We start from the raw sequence: 22,850 nt of genomic DNA on the forward strand, positions 1-22,850 counted from the left end.
GGGGCGGCCGGCGAGGGCGGAGGCTGCGGGAGCGGCCGCTTCGGCCCCTGGCGCTCCGCGCCCCCTGGAGAGCCCTGCTCCTGGGGACAGGTGAGTGGGGTGGCGTGGCGGCGCTTTCTTCCCTGCCGAGTGCCCGCTTCCGCCCCGGCGCGGCTGGGCAGGGGCCTCGGCGCCTTCCCGCCGCGGGGCCGGTCCGCGCGGGTGGCCCTCAGTAATGCCTCCGCCCCGTTCCCCTCCGTGATCGGGGCGCCCCGGCCCCGGGGCAGTGTGGCCGTCGCCGCAGCTGTGCCCCAGCGGCCCTCGGCCAGCGGCAGGCCTGCCCGGCCGGCCCGGGCCCCTTCTGCCGTGGGGAGAGGGGAGTCGCACAGGCTGGGGAAACATGAAGTGCCTGACGAGTAGACGGGCAGCGTTTGGGGTCTGAGAGGTTTGGCACCCTGTGGGAAAGGATGGGGCGTGGGGCAGGCCCTGTCGTGGCTTTGGGGCTTAAGCTTTTTTTGATGTTTCTAGGCACTCTGTGGGGCCACTCTGCTTGGGGTTACCTAGTCTGATATTTTTCTTTTTTTTCATGCTGACTGACAAATTGCATAAAAGTTAATGTGAAAGTTGCTTACTATGCTTTTATAGACTGAAGAATCTCTGATATGTCACAGAAAACTTAAAATGCTCCCGCCTGGCTTCAGTGCTCTCTGTAGTAACATGTGAGCCTGGGCTGTGCTGTAGAATGGTGGGGCACCATTTCATGGTCATGAATTCACAACGTAAGTGTCTCAGTTGCACGTCTAATGAAAGATTGTATAGCTTGCTGCTTTATAGTCCTCCTGAATATTTTGGAAATACAGACATACCCTGTAGATTTCTTTAACTCATCTTGTACGGCATGTCTTGTAGTGTGTCTTGATTACAGATAGCCAGTGCTTGTTGAGACAGCAGACGTCGCAAGATGATTTTGTGACAGTAACAATGAGGGTGTGTTAATTTGTTGTCTCTGGTTTTCCATGTAGATACAGATAACTTAAGTCCTGGACAACTAATAAGGACTGGAGCAGAACTGGAGTCTCTTGAACTCAGGTTCTGTGCCTGAGAACTTCTCCAGTGTTGCGAAGTGAGTTACATGAATTGGTGCATTATGTCAGACTTCTTGCAACTGTGAATGAAGTTGTAGTGTAGAATCATGGGATTGCATGATTTCTATTTTTATGTTCTGTATGCTGGTTTTTGGAAAGCAGTAGCATAAATAGATAAGGAATTGTGAGAGAATGACTATGATTAGTCAGGGGACATAGAGTTAAACCTGGCGAGAGGGGTCAAGGACAACAGGAAGAGCTTCTTCAAATACATGGCAGATAAAACTAACACCAGAGGCAATGTAGGCCCACTGATGAATGGGGTGGGTGCCCTGGTGACAGAAGATACAGAGAAGGCAGAATTACTGAATGCCTTCTTTGTCTCTGTCTACTCTGCCGGAGACTGTCCTGAGGAGCCCCGTACCCTTGAGGCCCCAGAGGAAGGCAGGGCAATGGAGGAGTTTGCCTCAGTTGATGAGGACTGGGTTAGGGACCAGTTAAGCAATCTGGACATCCATAAATCCATGGGTCCAGATGGGATGCACCCACAGGTGCTGAGGGAGCTGGCTGAAGTCATTGCTGGACCGCTCTCCATCATCTTTGCCAAGTCTTGGGAAACGGGAGAGGTGCCTGAGGACTGGAGGAAAGCAAATGTCACTCCGGTCTTCAAAAAGGGCAAGAAGGAGGACCCGGGCAACTATAGACCGGTCAGCCTCACCTCCATCCCTGGGAAAGTGATGGAACACCTTATCCTTGGTGCCATCTTAAGTCATATCAAGGATAAGAGGGTCATCAGGGACGGTCAACATGGCTTCACCAAGGGGAAGTCGTGTTTGACCAAACTCATAGCCTTTTATGAAGACGTAACAAGGTGGATTGACGATGGCAGAGCAGTGGATGTGGTCTACCTTGACTTCAGCAAAGCATTTGACACCGTCTCCCACAGCATCGTCACAGCAAAACTGAGGAAGTGTGGACTGGATGATCGGGTAGTGAGGTGGACTGTGAACTGGCTGAAGGAAAGAAGCCAGAGAGTCGTGATCAATGGGGCAGAGTCTGGTTGGAGGCCTGTATCTAGTGGAGTGCCTCAAGGGTCAGTTCTGGGACCAATACTATTCAATATATTCTTCAATGACTTGGATGAGGGAATTGAGTGTACTATCAGCAAGTTTGCTGATGACACCAAGCTGGGAGGAGTGGCTGACACGCCAGAGGGCTGTGCTGCCATCCAGCGAGATCTGGACAGGCTAGAGAGTTGGGCGGGGAAAAATTTAATGAAATATAACAAGGGAAAATGTAGAGTCTTGCATCTGGGCAGGAACAACCCCAGGTTCCAGTATAGGTTGGGGAATGACCTATTAGAGAGCAGTGTAGGGGAAAGGGACCTGGGGGTTCTGGTGGACAGCAGGATGACCATGAGCCAGCACTGTGCCCTTGTGGCCAAGAAGGCCAATGGCATCCTGGGGTGTATTAGAAGGGGGGTGGTTAGTAGGTCGAGAGAGGTTCTCCTTCCCCTCTACTCTGCCCTGGTGAGACCTCATCTGGAATATTGTGTCCAGTTCTGGGCCCCTCAGTTCAAGAAGGACAGGGAACTGCTGGAGAGAGTCCAGCGCAGGGCCACAAAGATGATTAAGGGAGTGGAGCATCTCCCTTATGAGGAAAGGCTGAGGGAGCTGGGTCTCTTTAGCTTGGAGAAGAGGAGACTGAGGGGTGACCTCATCAATGTTTATAAATATATAAAGGGTGGGTGTCACGAGGATGGAGCCAGGCTCTTCTCGGTGACGACCAACAGTAAGACAAGGGGTAATGGGTTCAAGCTGGAACACAAGAGGTTCCACTTAAATTTGAGAAGAAACTTCTTCTCAGTGAGGGTGACGGAACACTGGAACAGGCTGCCCAGGGAGGTTGTGGATTCTCCTTCTCTGGAGACATTCAAAACCTGCCTGGACACCTTCCTGTGTAACCTCACCTAGGTATTCCTGCCCTGGCAGGCGGATTGGACTAGATGATCTTTCGAGGTCCCTTCGAATCCCTAACATTCTGTGATTCTGTGATTCTGTGATGTGGCCACTCTGCTTTGCAAAATTTCATACAAAATGAACTTATAAGAAATCCTATCCTTGGCACTGAAACTTTGGACTGATCATATGGTACTTGCTAGGTTTTTATCAGCTGTTCTAGTGAAAACATACTGATTCTGTGGTGCTTTTGTGCACTTTCGATGCTGACACATGTAAGCACTCAAGGCTATGTTAGTCTTTTGTCCTAGGAAATAGACTTCTCATGTTGCTTTAGAAGGGTGAGGCTTTTATCTGTAGCTATTCACATACATTGTAGTTGGTGGGGAGCCTTTTGGTTTCAGACTAGCTATTTTTAGTCTTGGTTTAGATGCCATGACTTGGCTGTTTAGCTAGCTGTCTTTAATATAAGTTAAAGTCACTGTTTCAAAGATGTCTTCAGGTATTCATTCCAGAGTCACAGGTGAACTGATATGAAAAAAAATGTAGTAAATTCACAAAACACTGGTAATTCAAGGCAGAAATTCCATTACGAAGATAGTGATATCTGAAGAAAACTACACAGTCCAAATCAGTCAGCTTTGTAGAGGAGGAGAAGACAGCAGGACAGGTGCTCTGTAATATGAGTGTTTTGACATATTTTTCAGTGTTCACTAGGAGAAATAAGTCTCTAAAGCAATTTTAGTGCCACAAAGTGACTTTATTTTAGAATTGGCTCTGTCTCTCGAAATATTATTTAAGTGGTGTTTGTGTGTGCAATTAAATACGAAAGAGGATGTGTTTCTCCAAGTGACAACGTGCTCTTTGTACAGCAATGACCACTGAGAGTCTTGCCTATTGCACCATAGCTGACTAAGTCAGCTGAACTGTGTGTGCCGAGGACGATTTTCTGGCTAATGTCAGTGAAGTCAGAGGTGCCAGGAGTTCTAACAAGGTCACTGCTGCAAGCTGAAAGCAATGTAAAAAATGTTTAAGTTCAATAAACTTCTGAAATTTCTGTCCCTTCGCTCTGTTTCCTTTATGGATCCATAGAATGTTTTTGGGGATAAGATGGTTCATTCTTCTGACGTGGCTCTAATGTGTTTAACATCTTGCTGCTGCTGTGCTTTATTCCCTTCTGTGTTCACCTTCCATGTGAGCAACTGCTATGACTTTTTACCTGTAGAAGACAGTATGAGCTATGCAAGTCAAACTCCAGTTAAATTTGGTGTCTGTTATGAAATTGTTGCATTGACTGGATTCGTGTCCTGATTTATTTACTTCTTTATATCTGTTGTAATGGAATGTAAAAGTTCACTTGACAGTGAGCCTGCTAAATGTAATACATTAGAAGCAATCTCACTAATGGGAGAAGGTAAGCTCTGTCCCGTTTTACAAAAGGGAAGCTGAGGCATGAGGTGCAGTATGCACAAGGATGTATCAGGCTGACAGACAACTCTTATCAGATTTTCTGAATTGTAGTCCAGTTTTCACCTTTGCCTCCATCTGCTAAGAAATGTTCTAGGATTCTTGCTGGAGCACTGCCACTTTGTATTATGTTTCTGTGCCATCCTGTATCATAGTTGGCTGCTGATATGATGATAGTTGCTTTTGGAATTGATTATCAGGGAAGACTTAGAAGAAGAGGAAGAAGGGAGGTTGTGGCCCTGCCATTTAGCATTATACTGTTCGGTATTTATTCCCATTCATGAGTTAAGGAAGATACATGGTGTGCTTCTTTCCAGTGTTTGAGAAAAATGGACGACAAGAAAAGAATGAACACTTTGTTTCACTTAACAAGTTTAGTGTAATGATATCGGGTGAATTAAGTTTGCAGTGAACTCAGGAAATGCTAAGGTTCCTTGTGCATTTGTATTCATACAGCTACTTCAGAATAGAAAATTATTTCCCTTTGAGAAAATTGATTACTTAACTCGAAAAGAAAAAACAAACCAACAAACAAAAACCTAAGCGCGCGCACGCGCACAAAATGCTAGAAGGCACTAAACAAAACTCAAAACCTTTAGCTTACCTTTAACTTTTATTTTCTGGGTAGTGCTGTTCTTAGAGCAACAATGCAAATGCTTCAAGTGCTGTTTCAGACACTGGGGAAAATGCTTGACTTGTCCTAATCTTGAGCCAATAACTGGATTGAGATTGTATTTTAAACTGCTTTTAGCATATTGCTAAAGTTAATCCATATATACTGCTTCATATCTTAATTAGCAGTATAAAAACTAGATACAGTGATGAAAGTACTTTTTAAAGGTGGAGGATTGCTAATGTTAGTATAGCTAGCTGATAGCATGTTGATGCCAAAACTCTGTGCATCTGACAATTTGTAGTGTACCGATCTTCATTGGGAAGACTACAATCACAGTTCAGAGAAGGTGCGAGCAAACAGTCTTGAAGGGCATAGTGCCACCACAGTTGAAGTGAAATGCAGCTCTAACAGAAATATATGATTGTGTCTGTCTCATCATAAATCTGAAGTTTTTGAATGACACATAGAAAGTGGAGAGGGACAAGTTATCTGATTGCTATGGGGAATGATGATAGCTATTGAACCCTGCCAAACCAGCATACTGGTGATATTGGAACTGTAGTCACTCATGTACAGAAATGACCTGGAAAAAATGGATCAACTTCTGGCGGTAGCTCTTGCCAGCACTGGACTTCACAAGCTTGCAAGCCAGGCTACTTATAGATTCTGGTTTTTCAGTTGTTTGACTTTATATAGGGAAGTCAATACAGTATACAATTTGATATCTGAAAAAATGGAGATTAGTTGAAAAACTGGGGTTATATACATACATGTACACGTGTGTGTGTGTGTGAATATATGTGACACACTTGAAGTTGTTTTAGTTTTGCACTTGGCTAATAAACTTCTCAGTCCTTTGAACTCAGGCACTAATAGTATCGAGTCTACAGAAGTTTTTGAGTAATGGTTGCTTCATGAAACAACCTTTTCAGTCAGTTGTTTGTTTTTTAATTTAGGATCTGTCTTGCCTGTCCAGTGTGGCAGTTAGGCTGAACAGTGGGGAAAATGGCTTTACTCTAGTGTTGAGTGCTTCCCTACTCCTTCCCTCCTGCTCCCCAAGCCAATAGAAGAGTGAATTCAGTTAGAGTGGAGTGAGCTTCTAAACAAGTTTCCTTTCAGAAAAGGTGTGCCTTTATTCTCATTTCAGTGGTTTACCTGCTCTTCATACCTCAAATCACAGGCAGATGACTTCTAGCTGCCTCTTTTAAAAGTAACAATTTCTTTCATCAATTCCGCATTAGTTTGCTATAATTTCTACTTTTAGAATACAGAACTGTTCATCTAGTTGCTATCCACTGTTTTTTCACTGACTTCCACAATTTCTGAATCTTTCAAATTCTTGACTGATGCATTCTCCTGTCACCTAGATACTGTCAAAATTGCTTATTCTGAAAGGTAAGGAAGTATTTGAGCACCATACAAAATGATAGTCCTGTCTTTAAAAGGAAAAGCTAAACGTGTTGGACGGAGTCTCCTGTTCGTGCTGCTTTGTGGGAAGTTTGACTGTTGCCTTTTCCTATTAAATGAGCTTTTTGTTTAACACCCACTCTGGTATGAGGTTCTCTACATTTTTAAGTCTCCCGTGAAATGAAATTAGGACAACACTAGTGTTGAAGTAGAGTTGAAATGTATCTTATGAGGCCTTTCTCCTGAGCTACACTTTGGTAGTACGGTCTGTGAATTGGTGGTTACTTATTGACTTAAGCCTTCCATTTTACAGTAAAAGGGCCTGGTTGTTTAATAGCCACACTGTATGATTTTTCAGTATCAGAAATTCCTTATTTGGACTGTATGCGAAGCAATATTTCCAGGACTGTGTTACTACAGTGTTTAATACTAGTTACATTATCTAGCAAATGAGCACCAGTAAAAAATATATCTAAGCTCCATGAAGCTCACAAATCCCATTATGTACTTTTTAATAAAATCCTCAGGGCAGTATTGGAGCAGCCTACCTAATGATCCACCTTCCTGACTCTTCCTAACTTAAAGCCTGGAATATAAAGTGTGATTTAAATGCCATAGCATATTTGAAATCAAGCTGTCCTTCCATGGAATACTCATGGCCTGAGGAAAATGTCACAGGGCTGCCTTCTCTTCTCACCAGGAGGTATGTTAAACTTGCAACAGAAAATGTTGTTACAAGTGTAGATGTATATAATAAAAAGCTATTTGTGAAGCCTAACCTCTCCTTCTTTACTCTGAAATGTTCACCTGTAGAAGAGAGAAAAGGGATCCTTGATTTACAGCAGATTATTTTGACTCTAGTCTGTACCTGTTTGAGAGGCTCTGTTGGAGTAATGGGGTATACTGAGTATAAATTTTCTAGATTATCAAATTGACACTGAAAAACAGCTGACAACATAAGTGGCTTCAGCCAAAGATCAATTTTTTCTTGGCTGGGTTTGCTAGCATGATCCAGTCTGTCATAGGAATATTGATAGATCTAGGGGTTAACTTGTCCTGTAGTGCACACAGGATGAGCCAACTCTTTCTTTGCTGATGGTTTTTCAGTGACACTGTTTCTAAAATAAACAATGTTTGTTCTCATAATTTCCATCAAAATGGAAACTAAATTTTGGGTTTGACTTAATGACTACATTTATAATTTGTGTATTCAAGACTTGCTCAAGCAAGTGTGAGCTTCTTACTGATGGTTATTCTGTTCTCCTTGCTTTGCTAGTGTTCAGTACCATTGTTAGTGTCTAAAACAGATCAGCTGTACAGTCTCCACAATTGATTACCTGCACTTGCCCTTTACAAATATCTTTAACTGTGACTTTACCTATGATTATGTGCTGTTTCTTTAAAGGCCATATACATTAGGTAGTTGTATTATTCACATCAGTGAAATGTCCAGAGAGTAGGCAGGTAGTGTCTTTGCTCCAGGTACCTCTTCTCTTTTCTTGCATTAATATAGTTTCACAGAATGCTCCTTGCTAATCAGCAACTAAGAAAAATTACTTTAAGAACTATATAAAGATGTATAATGCTCTACATCTAACTTTTTTCTTTTGCAGGAAAGGTTTCTCACCATGGCCATAACACAGTTTCGACTCTTTAAAATCTGTACTTGCCTGGCAGCAGTGCTTTCTTTCATTAAAAAGTTAATATGCAGGTAAACATGTCTTATTTAATTTGGTTACCTTTTCTTTTTTTAATTAGACTCTTACACTTCTTTCCTTCTTCCAACACCCACCCACCACTTTTCCCAGTTCTGTTTTTACTGATTGTAAAACAATCAAGACAGATAAAAACTAATTCAAATTCATTCTTTAATCTGCATATTCCTTCAGAGTTCAAAAGTCTATGTAGTGCAGTTGTGAGTGTATTTTGTGGTATGATAGCCCTAATAAGGAGCGTTTTCTAAACAGCTATGACAGGGTTTTAAAATTGCCTTTTAAAACTATGCTGTGTCAAACTTTAAGAAAAGTTGTTCTCCACATTTTCTAGAAGGACTTGGCCAGTGATATTTTGGGTTTTTTACGAGGTTCAGTTAATGGCAGCATCCACCTAGTCATCAGTGAGTAGGCTTTCATTATGATATGTGATTCTCATTCTACTTTGTCAAGAAACAGTTGCCTGAGACTTCAGATTCTTCTGCCTATTGAAAATTCTTGCAGGAGGCTGGAGGACAGTGATTAAAGTTCAATGGAACTGCCTTTTTTTTTTTTTAAGTGAACATGATTTATTTTTGCTTTACTCTTGTAAGCTGTACTTAGTGTCGAGTTGTAGACCCATGAACACAGCAGTGTAATACCTAGAAACACTAAAAAAACCCTCAGGAGTTATGGTTATATGATAGTAGAGTTGAACAGTAGAGTAACAGAGTACCTGAAGTAGATCTTAAGAGCACTGTGCTGTCATCTGGACTGTGGTTGCTTCTTGTCACTCTTGCAGAATGTTGTTTTACATAAACAAATACTAGTCTAGAGAAATGGATTCTCCTTGTGTATATGATGACAGTGAGGTTAAAGCATATCCAGAATATGTAGACACAAAATAACTGTTTATTTCGTATTCACCTTTACCTATTCCAAGAATAAGAGGAAGCTCTCAGCTGGTTGGTAAATTCACTACAGATCTAGTGAAGCTTTAAAAACATACATTTAAGTGTTGCGTATAACTATGTTTATGTCAACCTTAGTTCTGTGATTTGAATTACAAATTAAATTAAGAGTACCTGCTGTTCAGGTTCTAAAAGAAGTCAAAACATTGCATTGATAGCGTCTGTATTATGTGGACCCTTAATCTCTAAGTGTTAAGATAGCTTTTATAAGCAATTAATTGTTTAGGTGTAATTGCAGTATTTTCTTCCATTTTTCAACTTTTGAATGGACTCAATACTTGAACAGCTGAGGAACTGATTGGGAGTAAAAAGTAGGAGAACTTCTCTGAGTAACAATTAGTTGAAAGAATGAAAATTTAAAATTTTCACATAAGAGAGTCAGTGGATCAAGTTAGTTCAGTCCATTAGCTACAGATGTTTCTCCTGTTTAATGTCAGCTGCAAAGCATAGCTTGATAAATTCTGTTTTCCTGTAATGTACTGCTGCATATGAGTATGCCTGATAACCAGCAAATGTGATTCAATTAAATGTGCCTTTTAATTCAATGGGTATGAGCTAGTACTTACTTAGATTATACAGTTTACATTAGTTTTTCATTTAAACAAGTGCCTGTAGAGATTGTGCATCTTTCTAGTCAGTGTAAAACCTGTGTATAGCACTAGTCATGTCTTTAGTTAAAATCTTTTTTGATAAGTAACGGCCTGCCTGAATCCACTGTTTCCAAAAAATAAAATGTATACATATAAAGAAATGAAACTTAATCTGTTTAAAATCTCTGGTTATCTTCTTCACCTGAGAAATCTGGATGCTGCTAATTAGTAAGGAGAAACAAATCCAAGAATTCTTGAGGCATCTGTCATTCAGAGCAATGATCAGTATCTGTCTGGTGATAGTTGTGAAGCAACTGTTCCTGTAAGGATCTTGTTCCCTTTGCAGCAAAAGTAGTGGAGTTACGCTGCCTTCCTCAGTGCTGCCCTGTGTAGCGTATTCTTTCCCATGTTGTCTGACAAAAGCTGTTTCCACGCACCTTTGCCCTTTCAGTGTAATCATTTTGGCTAGATTAATGTTTGTTATAAGCCACTTGCTGGAGTCTTCTAGATCATATAAACAGGGAAATATATATATAATTGCAGAAGTGGTAGCTTAGAATAGTATTAAAGATGTGTGTGTTATATGAGTCTGAAGGAGGACGTTTCCAAGCTTGGTTATCCTTTAGAAACACCAACTAAATCTAGTCAGTCAGAACCAAGTGTCTCTAATATGTTTGAGGAAGCAGTGTTTTCACCTTCCCTTACCCCTAAACTGTGTTGCTTGGCAGCCTAAAGGACCAGTTTCTAAAGGGGCTAGAGTTAATTATATAAAGCTTGAAAATTTTATGATCTTAAAGTAGGAAAAATATATCTAATCACTCACCAGGATGCAGCAGAGGTGGTGTTGCAAGCAATTCAGCTATTCTGAGTTGATGGTAGAATGTTCTATAATAGTAAAGCTAATGGATACGAACTCCAAGTTGTAGTTTCCCAATTGTATTCTCATCAGTAGTAATAAATAAAACTTAACTTTTCCAAGCTGCGTAAGGTCAATTACATGACTGTCTTGCTATAGGAGCTTACACTCCTTGGGGAAAATGTGAATGTGAGTCTGGATTTCAGTCTCTTGTGTTGTAAGATTTTAAAATATATTGGATGTCAGCTAAGAATATTTTAGTTATTATTGTGATCTTTGAACACTGTCATTAAGTAAATGTCTAGGTGATGTATTTGCAATGCATTAGTGTTTGTCTTCAATTAAAATTATTTTATATAGTTGCTGAAATACTTTCACTGAACCAGTATTCTTTAAGTAAGCAGAAGTACTTATTGAACAGCAGCTGTTGACTTGCATAATCTTGTACTACCTCTGTTTAGACTTTAAAGGAAAAAGTGCTTTAGCAGCTCAGAAAATGATTTGTTAGACACAGCTTAACATCTAAGACATGTAGAAAGACTTCTCAGTTTACAGTAGAAATGGTTTTCTTTGAACAAATGTGGATTGGTAGTGTTTGCTTCATAAGCACTGACAATCTAAGAATTGTAACTGTGTGCAAATAACTGAGTTAATTTGTCCATATTTCTTAAAGTTGCTTCTCCTCTCTTTCCACTGCAGTTTGAAAAGTAAATTGCACTTTGAAATTCTTGTGAACACCACTTCAAATTCATGATGAAATTCCTTTCTTTAGCAGACTTTTACTGGCAGTGGTTAATTCTAAGGGAGTTTAAGGACTTAATATTTTAGCCATGACTATTTTCAGTAGTGCTGTTCTCAGACTTCCTTTTTGTTTTTTTTTAAACTTAGTGCTCATGTTTTCAGAGCTTGGAGGAATCCTACGTTTTTCTTTCAGGTCTGGAAGAGGGCGAAAGTTAAGTGGAGACCAGATAACTTTGCCAACCACAGTGGATTACACATCTGTTCCTAAACAGGTAATTTCTTAAGTGGTGGGTGAATTCATAGATCACTTATACAGAGTGATTATACCAGTCCTGTGGTATGTATCTTAGAAAGATATTATTATATATGCTATATAATATTAAGTATATGTCTTAGCAAGATATAAGAAGACATTTTTGCTTGCAGATAATTTTAATTTGTACCATATATTTCTGTTCAGCCAGAAGTAGAAGACTGGTCTTCATGGGATGAAGAGGCACCTACTAGTGTCAAGATTGAAGGTGGCAATGGTAATGTGGCTGCTCAGCAAAATCCTTTGGAACAAATGGAACCTGATTATTTCAAAGATATGACACCAACTATAAGAAAAACTCAAAAAGTAGGTATTGTGCTTTCAACTAAACCTATGGAGGATTTTCCGTGCTTTAAAATAAGCTACAAGTAAATTGGCAAGTTAGCAAAGGTGCTTCTGGTAAAATTAAGCTATCCTATTTGAAATGAGAGTAGGTGCTGATGTCTAGTCTAACACATCCAATTAAAAATACTGACTCTTTGAGATCTTACCAAATGTGATGCTAGTTCATGTTTACATCTTTAGTCTTAATATTGGAAAATTATGAAGAATTTATAATCTGAAGGCTCTGGGAAGTATAATGCGAGAGCCCTCAAATTGCTTTAATTCTGAATATGGACCCACTCCACTAAGATAATTGTGCTCATACCTTTCCATTATTTGAACAGAAACATTCCATGTCCTGCTCTATTCAAGTCTGAGGTAGCAGCACTGCTGTTTCAGAAAATCGTTACTTATTTCACTGAGTTATATCGGGGGGGCTGGAATTAGGGAGCTGATACTTTAAAATAGTTTGCTCTTCAAATATCCTTTTTTTATTATGGAGACAAGACAGAAGGGCATATCCAGAAGAGCATCAACACTGTAAATAGAGGCTGATTAAACTGGTAATTGCAAGTTTTGTTTCTATGTGGAAATCTTCCCGCTGGGTACTTACAAGGCTTTGAGTCAGTTGGAGAACCTCTTTCACAATGAAAGCAGTCAAGCTGTGGAACAGATTACCAGAGAGGTCGTGCAGGCTCTACCTCTGGAAGTTTTCAAGCCCCAAGTGGATAAGCCCCGAGTACCTTCACCAGCCTCAGAGCTGACAGTGCTTTGAGGAGGAGGCTGGATTAAAAACCTCCTGAGACCTCTTCAAGCTGAATCTTCCTGGGGTCCTATGAACTGGAGGTGATACTGGTGTCAGTTTTCTGTACATTCAGTATCTGCAGTATTCTGTAGACTAAATTCTTCTAAGAATTTTGATCTCCCAAAATCTGGGGGGCACAAGGGGGGCTGGGGAAGAGGTAGATTTCTCCTCTGTATCTAATGACATGTTTTGCCTAATAGATCAAGTTTCAGGTACAGAACAAAACTCGAGAAGGATCCATGCTATTTGAATACTGTGTACTGGGTTTAGTTTAAACGTATCTCTAAGGATGACTACAGGCACTGTAAAGAATATTCCTGCTAACTTGGCCTTGTTACCACCCTTAAATATGAATTTGCATTCGTATTTCTACTAAATCTGGGCTCAATATCAACCCCAACATCAGAGATGGAATCTACTTGTGTTACTGCTCATATCTGCAATGTCTGGAAATGGAACTCCAGAGCCTGTCATGCTAAATAAGATGGTCCAGTCCTGTTCCCTTTCTTGCATTGGTACCAGCATTTGTATAGTCAGTGGAACTGTGAATCTACCTCTTTTGGAAGCAGCAGGGACTTAAAGTAGGCTAAACAAAGTACGTAAGTTCATAGCTTGAGGTGAAGAAAAGTACATGATTTTAGCAAACGTTAAATTTGCTATTAAGCCTTTTAGGAGAAGCATTGGTGCCTGTTTTTCAGCCAAACCAGTACAAAGCTTTACCAGTTGACAGTGAATTACATTTCAACTATTGAAACTTCAATTGCCCAGATATGCTGTTGAAGCAGCTAAGAGAGCTCACGTTCTAAACCAGTAAAGCTGTGCAGACAGCACTATCCTCAGAGCAGTATCTTAGAGTGACCTACCATGGAAGCAAGATTTCTCCGAGGAACATGTCATGTAGTTGGTGCCTTATACAAGTACTGAGAGACGTGGCTATTTGAGCTGTAATTCTTTGTGCCCTTTCTCTGTCTTGATTCAGTCATAAGTTTCAATGTGACCTAAGGAAAAGCTAGTGGGGAGAGGAGGGAGTTCTCCTGTGTTTTGCATTTAACTTCTCTCACCAGTTCATGTGGCTGTACAGCTTGCAGAACCTCAGCAGGTTTGAGATGCAGCACGGTGTTGTGTAGCTGTGCCTTAACAGGCACAGAGTTATATGATCACCAAGGAATCTGTGCAGTGCTTCAACTTACCACTTCTCATTCTTTTCTTTGGATATTTTCAGATAGTTATTAAAAAACGAGAGCCTTTAAATTTTGGGATTCCAGAGGGAAACGCAGCATTCTCTAGCAGATTAGCAGCTACACAAGATATTCCTTTTATTCACCAGTCTGTAAGTATGCTCTAAGTATTGATCTGGTATTTCACAGTTAAATCAGTGTTCTGTAGGAGAAGGAGTAGTCTGCCTAAGGTCTGCATTGTGGGGAGCAAGAGGAATGATTTAAATTGTTTTAAAATCGAGTGTTCGGTTCAAAGCAGTGAAGTAGTTAATATAATTTTAGCTAATTTATTCTACTGAGAAACTTAGCAGGTTGGTGATAAAAAGCTAAGAAGCTTCCAAACACTTGTATACTTGCAATCTTCTAAAGCAACGGACTATGCATTCTTCATGATTCTGCACAGTAAGTTCCTAACAAAAGAGTGGACTCTTTTTTTTTTTTTTTTTTTTTTTTTTTAATTTTCTTGAAAGGCTTTGGGTTACCTTTAGCCTTGGAAAAAATAGTCTAATAATCTAATAGGCTGGCTGTTTAGAGGGAGATGCTCGCTCTCACGCGTGCTCTCTCCCCTCCCTCTTTGCCATCTTTAACAGTGCTTCTGCTTTGATTAATGTAGTGCACAAAAGGGTCTAGGAAGAAAGCAGTACAGAATGGTCATACCACTACTTTAACTTGTCTATAATGAAAATAATTTAGGAAAGGACTTACAGTGATTAAAAGCAGCACTCAAGTGATATTGGATGCACAAACATGTAGATGTACCTGTTGGTTTGTATGTGAAACTTCGACAAATGTTTTACACTATCTGCTCGATTCATCTACTCATCTTCTCCTTCCTAAAAATGCACTCCAGTACTTCCTTCCTTCGTTACTGACCAGTAGAATAAAAAAATAATTAAAAAAAACAACAACAAAAAAACCCCAACCAACCAACCAAACAAAAAAACCCCAAACAAACAAAACAAAACAAAAAACAGACACACAAAAAAACCCACAAAAAAACCCAAACAAAACCAAAAAAACCAAGCCTCCAACAATGAACTGGAAAAAGTCAGTATCAGACCAAGGGAAAATACATAGACAATAAGCTGAGAACTATTGTCATATGTCAAATATTTCTGGAAGTCTGAAGCATCAAGGTTATAAATGTTTTATCTGTTTTTTTCCGTGTGCTTAGAGTTTGTCCTGTTTTGTTTCAGCCTGAACTGGGAGACTTGGATACTTGGCAAGAAAATACTAACGCCTGGGAAGAGGAGGAAGATGCTGCCTGGCAGGCAGAAGAAGTTCTTAGGTAACTGAAAATAATGTAACACCATATAAACGTTTACATGTAAAAGAATCAAATACAGTTTGTTTGTTGTAACATCTTTCTGGTAAGTGCTAAGAATTGTTTAACAATTCTTAAGACTAATTATTTTTATGCATCTAATTTCTATGTAACTGGTACATGGCAGAATACATTTTGGATCTAATTAGTTTGATATATGAGATAATGGGGGAAATCTGAGAATCACTGGAGCATTGGAACAACACCTTAACCTTGCGCTGGGGTCAGGGGGTTGGCAACCACCAATGCCCTCCCAAACCAAACAATTTATTGTATACAAAACAACATGATTAAACTTGATTAAGTTAAATACCACTGAATGTCCTTGTAAAAAGGATCATAATCATGTGCTGTAAAGTAAAAATAGTTCAGGATAGAAGGTGAAGTTGTAAGTATGCTCTTGGAATCCCCGTAGGAGCTAAGCCTTTTTAGCCAACTTAACTAGCTGATAAGGCTTGAATGTAAAATCAGTGTCTTGCACAAAGTCAGCATGAATACTTCATCTGTTCCATTTATGTTCTTTCTTTCGTCTTAAGAACACGTGGAAAGAGTGCGAAGGGTAAAGAGATGCAGATTGAGTTTAAGCTCATCACTTGCTATGATTTGAATTGGCAGTGATTTATGTTAACTTGTTTCATTTCAAGGTTTCATCAAACTTTATTTGCTAGCTACATCATTAGACAATCTGCCTCACATGGCTCCAGCTTCCCGAACTGCTCTCATTCTACTCACAAAACCACAAATAGACAGCTTCAGTGGGACAATAGTGACTTTGAAATAAATACATGATATATTAAAAAAAACATTCTAGAATGGTGAATCTTTAAAGGAAAAAGGTATTTATTTCAAAAAAAGGATTCTGGTGAACTATTCATTGTAATATTTGGGAAAATTTACTTTTTTCAACCAGTAAAGTAAGACAAGGGGGAAGTCACCAGCACACTTCTGATGCATTAATGGACGACAATAAATTTAAACAATTCTAATTCTGTCAGTCTTGCTCTGCAGCAGCTTAATATGTGAGAATAGAGTTGTACTGCAAATATTTTTATAAATTGAATCAGATACCTCTATGTGTATGTTTTGGTCAATATCTTGGAGTTGTGGGGTTTTTTTTGTTTTTAATTCAGTACTGAAACTGTTTCAGGCCTTGTCTTTCACTAACGTACCACAGAAGTACAAGATTTGTGATACAAATGATGTGCCTTTGGGCTGTTTTTGTTCCAAGGATAGCACCTTTTCCCATAAAGAACATCAGTAGGCTCAGTTAGATCTTTAAGCTCTAAAGTGCAATCTATGATGCACCGGACAAAGAAAATGCAAGACAATGAAAAATGCTGCTTTTTTTTAAACTGAGAAATGAAACAACTATTTTTGCTAACTGCAGAAGCCACATTTTACTTTACTTAACCCTTACCATGCTCCATTACATGTGTTTTTAGGACTCTGAAAAGAAGTACTTAAACTTTCTGAAGCAGGGACTTGTCTTACACAAATTAGCTACTAAAAATAATCTGGTGTGTGCATATGCCAGCTTATTTCTGGAGTATAAATTTGTGTAGCGGATATTCCCAGGATGGTCAATGGTATATTGTCTCCTAGTTGTCAGATTTGTGCTCTAGAATACTCAGTAAGAGAGATCTCTTATGTGGGGATAGCAGTGCGGTTTTCCCACGAATTCCATTTTTCAATGTCCTCTTATTTGGTCGAAACTGTTCTCATATTTTAGCCTGGTATCTTTGCTATTGAAAGGCTTCAGCTCAAGTGGTTAATTTTTGTAGAATTCCTCCCTGGCTCCACTAAAAAGTATCAAATGTTACTTGTTTTAGAAGAGATCTGTATGTGTCCAAATATTTCAAGTAAATAGAAAGAAGATGATCAGAACTGTAACTGTCTGTGTTACGTACCGCTTGGCCAGCTATGAATGGCCACTTCAGTACAACTGATCGTTGTGTGAGCTGTATCCCAGCCGTGTGAAGTAAAACCTTTGTTTTATTCATGACACATCAAAATACAATGTTTTGCTGTAATTGAGGGAAGTGCTGGCTGATTTTTAGCAAGATTGATAGGAAATACCTTCTGGATTTACAGTTTGCCTTTGCAGTAGACATCTGTCATGTAATTAACATCTGACATGTAACATAAAACTTAAGTATAGTACTTGGCAGGCCTGGCTCTGTTTTCAATGGACCATAGTAAGGAAGTGATCTGGAGTCTCTTCCTAATGCTGGAAGATTGCATCTTTGTCTACAAAATGACCTGAAGATTTCAGACTGCTAAATGTGGGACAAAGTCCCCCTAAGCCTCCAGAATATTAGTGCTGACTGTTCTGCAGCAGTGCTCTTTGAGAAAGAAATGAGTGCAGCAAAAGTAAGGATCTCCCTTGGCCGCTGTGCCTGGGTACCTGCTGGTGCTCAGCATTCAAAAGTGTCTTGGACTGGAATAATTTTTGTGTAGTAATAGAGTGCTGATCAATCATGCAAAAATGGGCTGTGGCCTGCTGAATAGCAGGGAACACGGTATCCTGTGCCCTTCTGTCTGGTGACTTAATGCGTATGTGTGACAGTTGAAATAAGCATGTGTAGTAAGGCAGACGGCTCCTGGAATCAAAGCACACTGAAAGCCAGTGCTGAGGAGGAGGCTACTAGTGCCTGAGAAATTCCTGTAGTCTGCTGGGTTGTTTTTTTGTGTTTGTGGGGTGGGGTGGGGGGGGGGTGGTTTTTTGTTTGTGGTGGTTTTGTGTGCGTTTGTTTTCTTCCCCAGTCCCCAGCAGGTTCTGGGCTGGGATGCACTGCAATTTGCCAGTCAGAGGTGAATCAGCATAGTGGATGATAATTAACTGAAAATCCAGTTTGAAGTTAGAACTCTGTTTCTTCTGCAAATTGTAGATACTGTTTTGCACCTTTAGGCTTTCTAATACCAATGAAGTATTTTTCCCAGTGAAAACAGTTGAGCTAAATGCTGGTGCATTTTTAATTGTGTTGAAATAAAAGACCAAACGGTATGATATCATTCTTATTACAGTTATTCAGTATGTATACAGTAAATAAAAACATGAATGTCTGCTAATAGTGTTCTCATTATAATTAGTGTTCTGCTAACCAATGAGAGAGGTTTAGGGTTTTTTTGGACATAACTTGTGTTAGGAATACCAAACAAGGTAGACATCAGGAATGAATACTTTCCTGGTTTAAACAACATACATCATTCCATGCAAACTCTGCTGAACTCCTTGCTTTGGAACCTAGAGAAAGTCAGTCAGATACTGCTGCAGTTTGTCATAGGCTCTTGCTTTACTGGGAAATGAAACCTTTCTGAGCCTGAAAGGTAATAACTTTATGTTGAAAACATGCAGGAAGTTTGAAATAGAGATCCATATTATGAATAATAACCAAATAAAAGAGCAGTGGTAAGGCAATCACTTTGTGGTAAGCTACTTGTTTATATTTTTTGGGTGACTTCATTTGTTTTGTCTGAGGTGATGTGAAGGTCTGCATAACTGAAGTCCAATAAAATTACTCAGCCAGTAGAGGGCATGGAAACCACTTCTCTGTGCAGAGGAGTTCTGTGCAGTTTATAGGGGGAAGAAACATGATCTATTATGACTTTCTCACTTCAGAATTGCAAATGAATACGAGCATTGCTTAACACCTCATGTGGCTTTTTGGAACTCTATTGTCTCTACATGCTGGCTGGTGTACAGATAACTTCTTCCTTCCTGCACCAGTTTAGAAGTGTGGGCAAAATACGAAAGTCTGCTACTGTAAAGTGGCAAATATTATTACTCTGTGTATGCTAGACTGACGGCACTGTTAGTTATCTGCCCTTCTTGTGGAATATAGAATAGCAGGTCATGATCTCAAAAAAAAGTTTGAGCTTCTGTTAACTTGGGAGGTAGATCCTGATGTGAAGGACTGATTTCATTCTTCTGTGACAGCAGAACAGTTTAATAGAGTATAGAAAAACTTCTAGGCATTAATAATCAAGGGAAACCATGAAGGTATTAAGTGCAGTTCCTCTCCTGTCCAATACAAAGATAATATGTAGTCTTTGTACCTCAAATATTTCTAAGTTTTGTGTGCCCAGTTTGTCCATGGTTGGAATCTACCAGAGAAGGTTGCTTCAAGTGATGATAGTTTTTGATTCTGTATGTTTTACATGCTTAAGTGGATGTGCACAGGTAATTTACATACATTGAAAGTTAACTCCCTACTGCCTTGTCAATTAAAATTCTTTATTGTCTTTTAATAAGCAATTGTTTATTCTTACTGAATCTGTGTTCAATTTCACCTTTTCAAGTTAATGAAGCTTCATTTTTATTTTTAAAGTCTTCTTGCAAGCAACTTAGCAAATTTTGCATATCTAATAAACTGAATCCAAAGCAGGAGTGACCTCCTTACACCATTCTGTTATTACTTATGCAGTACAGGAGAGTGTTGCAATGTGCCACTTGCAGTGTGGATCCAGTTGTTGCCCCTGTGTCTCTCAGGGATGTGTTACAGCTGAAGTGGGGGAATAAAATAAGTGGATTTTTGTGTTGTTTTTTTCCTTTGCTCTAGTCAGGTATGTATTAGTTGAAATTGGAAACCTATTTGTCTTGACAGATTGTTTGGGCTAGCAGATGGTGATCTCTGGGGTTTTGTAGCAGTGATAAGAAATAATGCTAAAAGGATACACAAATGAAGACTTTCTAATTATTTTTTATTTCCTTAAAGGCTATTGTTTATATTTGTACTGAACAGTAGAATACAACACAGATCCTGAACATGTGAAAGGGAATATTAGAAGTTATCATTTCATCTGATCATGAGGAAAATGTTTGTAGTACTTGGATTACAAAGAGGACAACAACTGATGCCTCTGCATCAGGGTGGACACAAATCAGTGTTCTCTTTGGTCTGAATTTGAAATAATGGGTAATCTTGCTCCTCAAAGCATTAGACTTTGTTTGTTTGTTTTTTCTACATAGCTCTAGGCCTTATTACTGTCATACACTCTCAGTGATTCACTTTTCAATCTTTGAGAATTGGGTGGCTTTTAAATTCTAAAATAATTGAATGAATATTACTGCCTCAGACTAGATTAATCTGAAAGCAGGATTTCAACACAATAAAAGAATAACTGTTCTAAGCCTAACTACAGTAGACTGAAGCTCTGTCTTTATTATTTATAATAACCTATTTATTGACGGGAATTTAAGGTATGTCTGTGCTAAAAATTGGATTCCTGTTATTTAGCAATTCATGTTTTCTTTAATTACAGACAACAGAAGATAGCAGAAAGGGAAAAAAGAGCAGCAGAACAACAACGAAAGAAAATGGAGAAAGAGGCCCAGAGGCTAATGAAAAAAGAACAAAACAAAATTGGTGTAAAACTGTCCTAACAGAAACCAGGCACCAATGGCAGTGCCAGTGAAAAAGAGAATTTCAGCTCTAGAACGTACATAATGGTATTGATTTAAGTATTTCTAAGACTTCAACACACTGCTTGGTTCCAGTGCATTCTTCAGGTCATCTTGGAAGCCAGGATTCTCCAAAAATATCTTGAACTACTAGTAGGTGGTTCTTAAAGGAGAAAAACCCCACAGAAAATCATGCCTTGATGGAATGATGTTTCCTGCAATAGTTCTATTCCAGCACCCTTCTTTGCAGCAAAAGTGATTGAGCAAGGATGTTGATTGAAAGACACTCTTAAAGAACAGCTCAAGCCTAGGAAAAGAATGTAAATACTCAGTGGTGGGAAATCTACTGTATTGTCTGTGCTTACCTGAAACATGTAATTAAACAGTTTTAAAGAACCCTTTGCTTCCTGTCTCCTGATAAGGAATGTCTGCTTTTGCCTTATTATGAAAGTATCTCTAAATACTTCAGGGTTTTCCATGAGAGATCATATTGACCTGTGCAGAAGAAAATGGCTTGTTAAGGATGACTTGCAGCTCTAGAAGTATTCCTGGTAGAGTATGTATGGCAGAGCCCAAGTTACAGCTGAACACTAAAGTGGATTTCTTGTCACTTTGTCACTTACATCTTCCCGTGCTACCATGTCCATGTAAAACTCTGCAGTGGCATCACTACACAACAGTGGTGCACACTGCTCTTTTATTATGAAGGCCGATATTGTGAACATAGGGGAGCAATTTAATCGTTCACTTGTATATTGGTAGGTTTGTATTTCTAGCAGAAATTCTTTTACTTCCTACAGTTAGGAAAAAAGAAATCCTCACACCTTATTGCATAAGTAGTATAACTGGAAAAAAAAAGTATACTGTTAATAAAGTTAGCGTGAAAATTCTCAGTTCAGTTAGTAGCACTTTCCAAATTCCATTTTTATATACTTACTATATTTATAGTGGAATTCCTCTGGGAAAAGTGAGCAAGGTCAACATTCAGTAGAAGATAACAGTACTTTAATGAAGAAAAAAGTTAATGTCTGCTTGAAGGAAAGGTGGGTGGGAGGAGGGGAGTCTCTGTGGTTCTTACATCCAACTCAGAGTTTCAGTGAATACCTTCTCCATCTGTTGGGTGGATGCCATTATCCCTGAATTCAGAGATTGTGTGGATTTCTGGTCTTGTGACAGATAAGTGAAGACAGCAAATTCTGTGCCTGAGACTTGTTCCCTGAGTGTACAGGGCACAGTGAGGTTGTAAAAGAATGGAGGGGTGCTATCTGACTAGATCGTCTCAACCTACAAAACCAGAATTTTTTATTAAGGTGTAAGTAGATTCTGACACAAGTTTTGCTTAAAATATAAGTAATTGAGAAAGCAAGATGGTAAGAATTACCTTTAATGGCCTTAGTCACAGATAAAAGTTTTTAAAAGTGTTTAATATGCTTGTCATATTGATTAAAATCTAGCACAAGTCAACTGATTTGACAGCAATTTTCAGATAGAAGTCCTTGAGAAATGTTAAATTTTGAAATACATGTCAGAAGGCAACAAATGTGTCAGCAAGGCTGGGGTTGTTGTGTACTTAGACTTCAGTAAGGCCTTTGACACCATTACCCACAGCATTCTCCTGGAGAAGCCGGCAGCTCATGGCCTGGATGGGTGTACTCTGCAATGGATGAGGAACTGGCTGGAGGGCCGGGCCCAAAGCGTTGTGGTGAACGGAGCCAAATCCAGTTGGCGGCCGGTGAGGAGTGGTGTTCCCCAGGGCTCAGTATTGGAGCCGGTTCTGTTTAATCTCTTTATCAATGATCTGGATGACGGGATTGAGTGCACCCTTGGTAAGTTTGCAGATGACACTAAATTGGGTGGGAGTGTTGATCTGCTGGAGGGAAGGAAGGCCATACAGAGGGATCTGGACCAGCTGGATCATTGGGCTCAGGCCAGTTGTGTGAGGTTCAACAAGGCCAAGTGCTGGGTCCTGCACTTAGGTCACAACAACCCCAGGCAGCGCTACAGGCTCAGGGAAGAGTGGCTGGAAAGTGCCTGGAGGAAAAGAATCTGGGGGTGTTGATTGACAGCTGGCTGAACATGAGCCAGCAGTGTGCCCAGGTGGCCAA

General features: G+C 39.7%; 1 protein-coding gene across 4 annotated transcripts; it reads left to right on the plus strand.

The window, feature by feature from the left end:
* EBAG9 (estrogen receptor binding site associated antigen 9) lies at positions 1 to 21,166 on the plus strand. 4 transcript variants are annotated; one of them, XM_065629214.1, is made up of 9 exons: positions 1 to 90; positions 1,002 to 1,102; positions 7,040 to 7,215; positions 8,126 to 8,223; positions 11,555 to 11,633; positions 11,822 to 11,980; positions 14,026 to 14,133; positions 15,217 to 15,308; positions 20,607 to 21,166. In XM_065629214.1, exons 4-9 carry the CDS (start codon positions 8,141 to 8,143, stop codon positions 20,725 to 20,727), a joined length of 642 nt encoding a protein of 213 aa, XP_065485286.1. In that variant the 5' UTR covers positions 1 to 90; positions 1,002 to 1,102; positions 7,040 to 7,215; positions 8,126 to 8,140; the 3' UTR covers positions 20,728 to 21,166. The 4 variants fall into 4 exon arrangements, with proteins under 4 accessions (XP_065485286.1, XP_065485287.1, XP_065485285.1 ...); XM_065629215.1 differs by lacking the exon at positions 7,040 to 7,215; XM_065629213.1 differs by lacking the exon at positions 1,002 to 1,102.
* The last annotated feature ends 1,684 nt before the right edge of the window (positions 21,167 to 22,850 follow it).

Source organism: Caloenas nicobarica, chromosome 2 (assembly GCF_036013445.1).
Source record: "Caloenas nicobarica isolate bCalNic1 chromosome 2, bCalNic1.hap1, whole genome shotgun sequence".
NCBI lineage: Eukaryota > Metazoa > Chordata > Aves > Columbiformes > Columbidae > Caloenas > Caloenas nicobarica.

Bases quoted from the DNA above. Each gene is read 5' to 3' on its own strand.
- EBAG9 (XM_065629214.1), top strand. From the start codon at position 8,141: ATGGCCATAACACAGTTTCGACTCTTTAAAATCTGTACTTGCCTGGCA. The intron at 11,634-11,821 runs GTAATTTCTTAA...ATTTCTGTTCAG, and splicing joins ACACATCTGTTCCTAAACAG to CCAGAAGTAGAAGACTGGTC. The intron at 15,309-20,606 runs GTAACTGAAAAT...CTTTAATTACAG, and splicing joins CAGGCAGAAGAAGTTCTTAG to ACAACAGAAGATAGCAGAAA.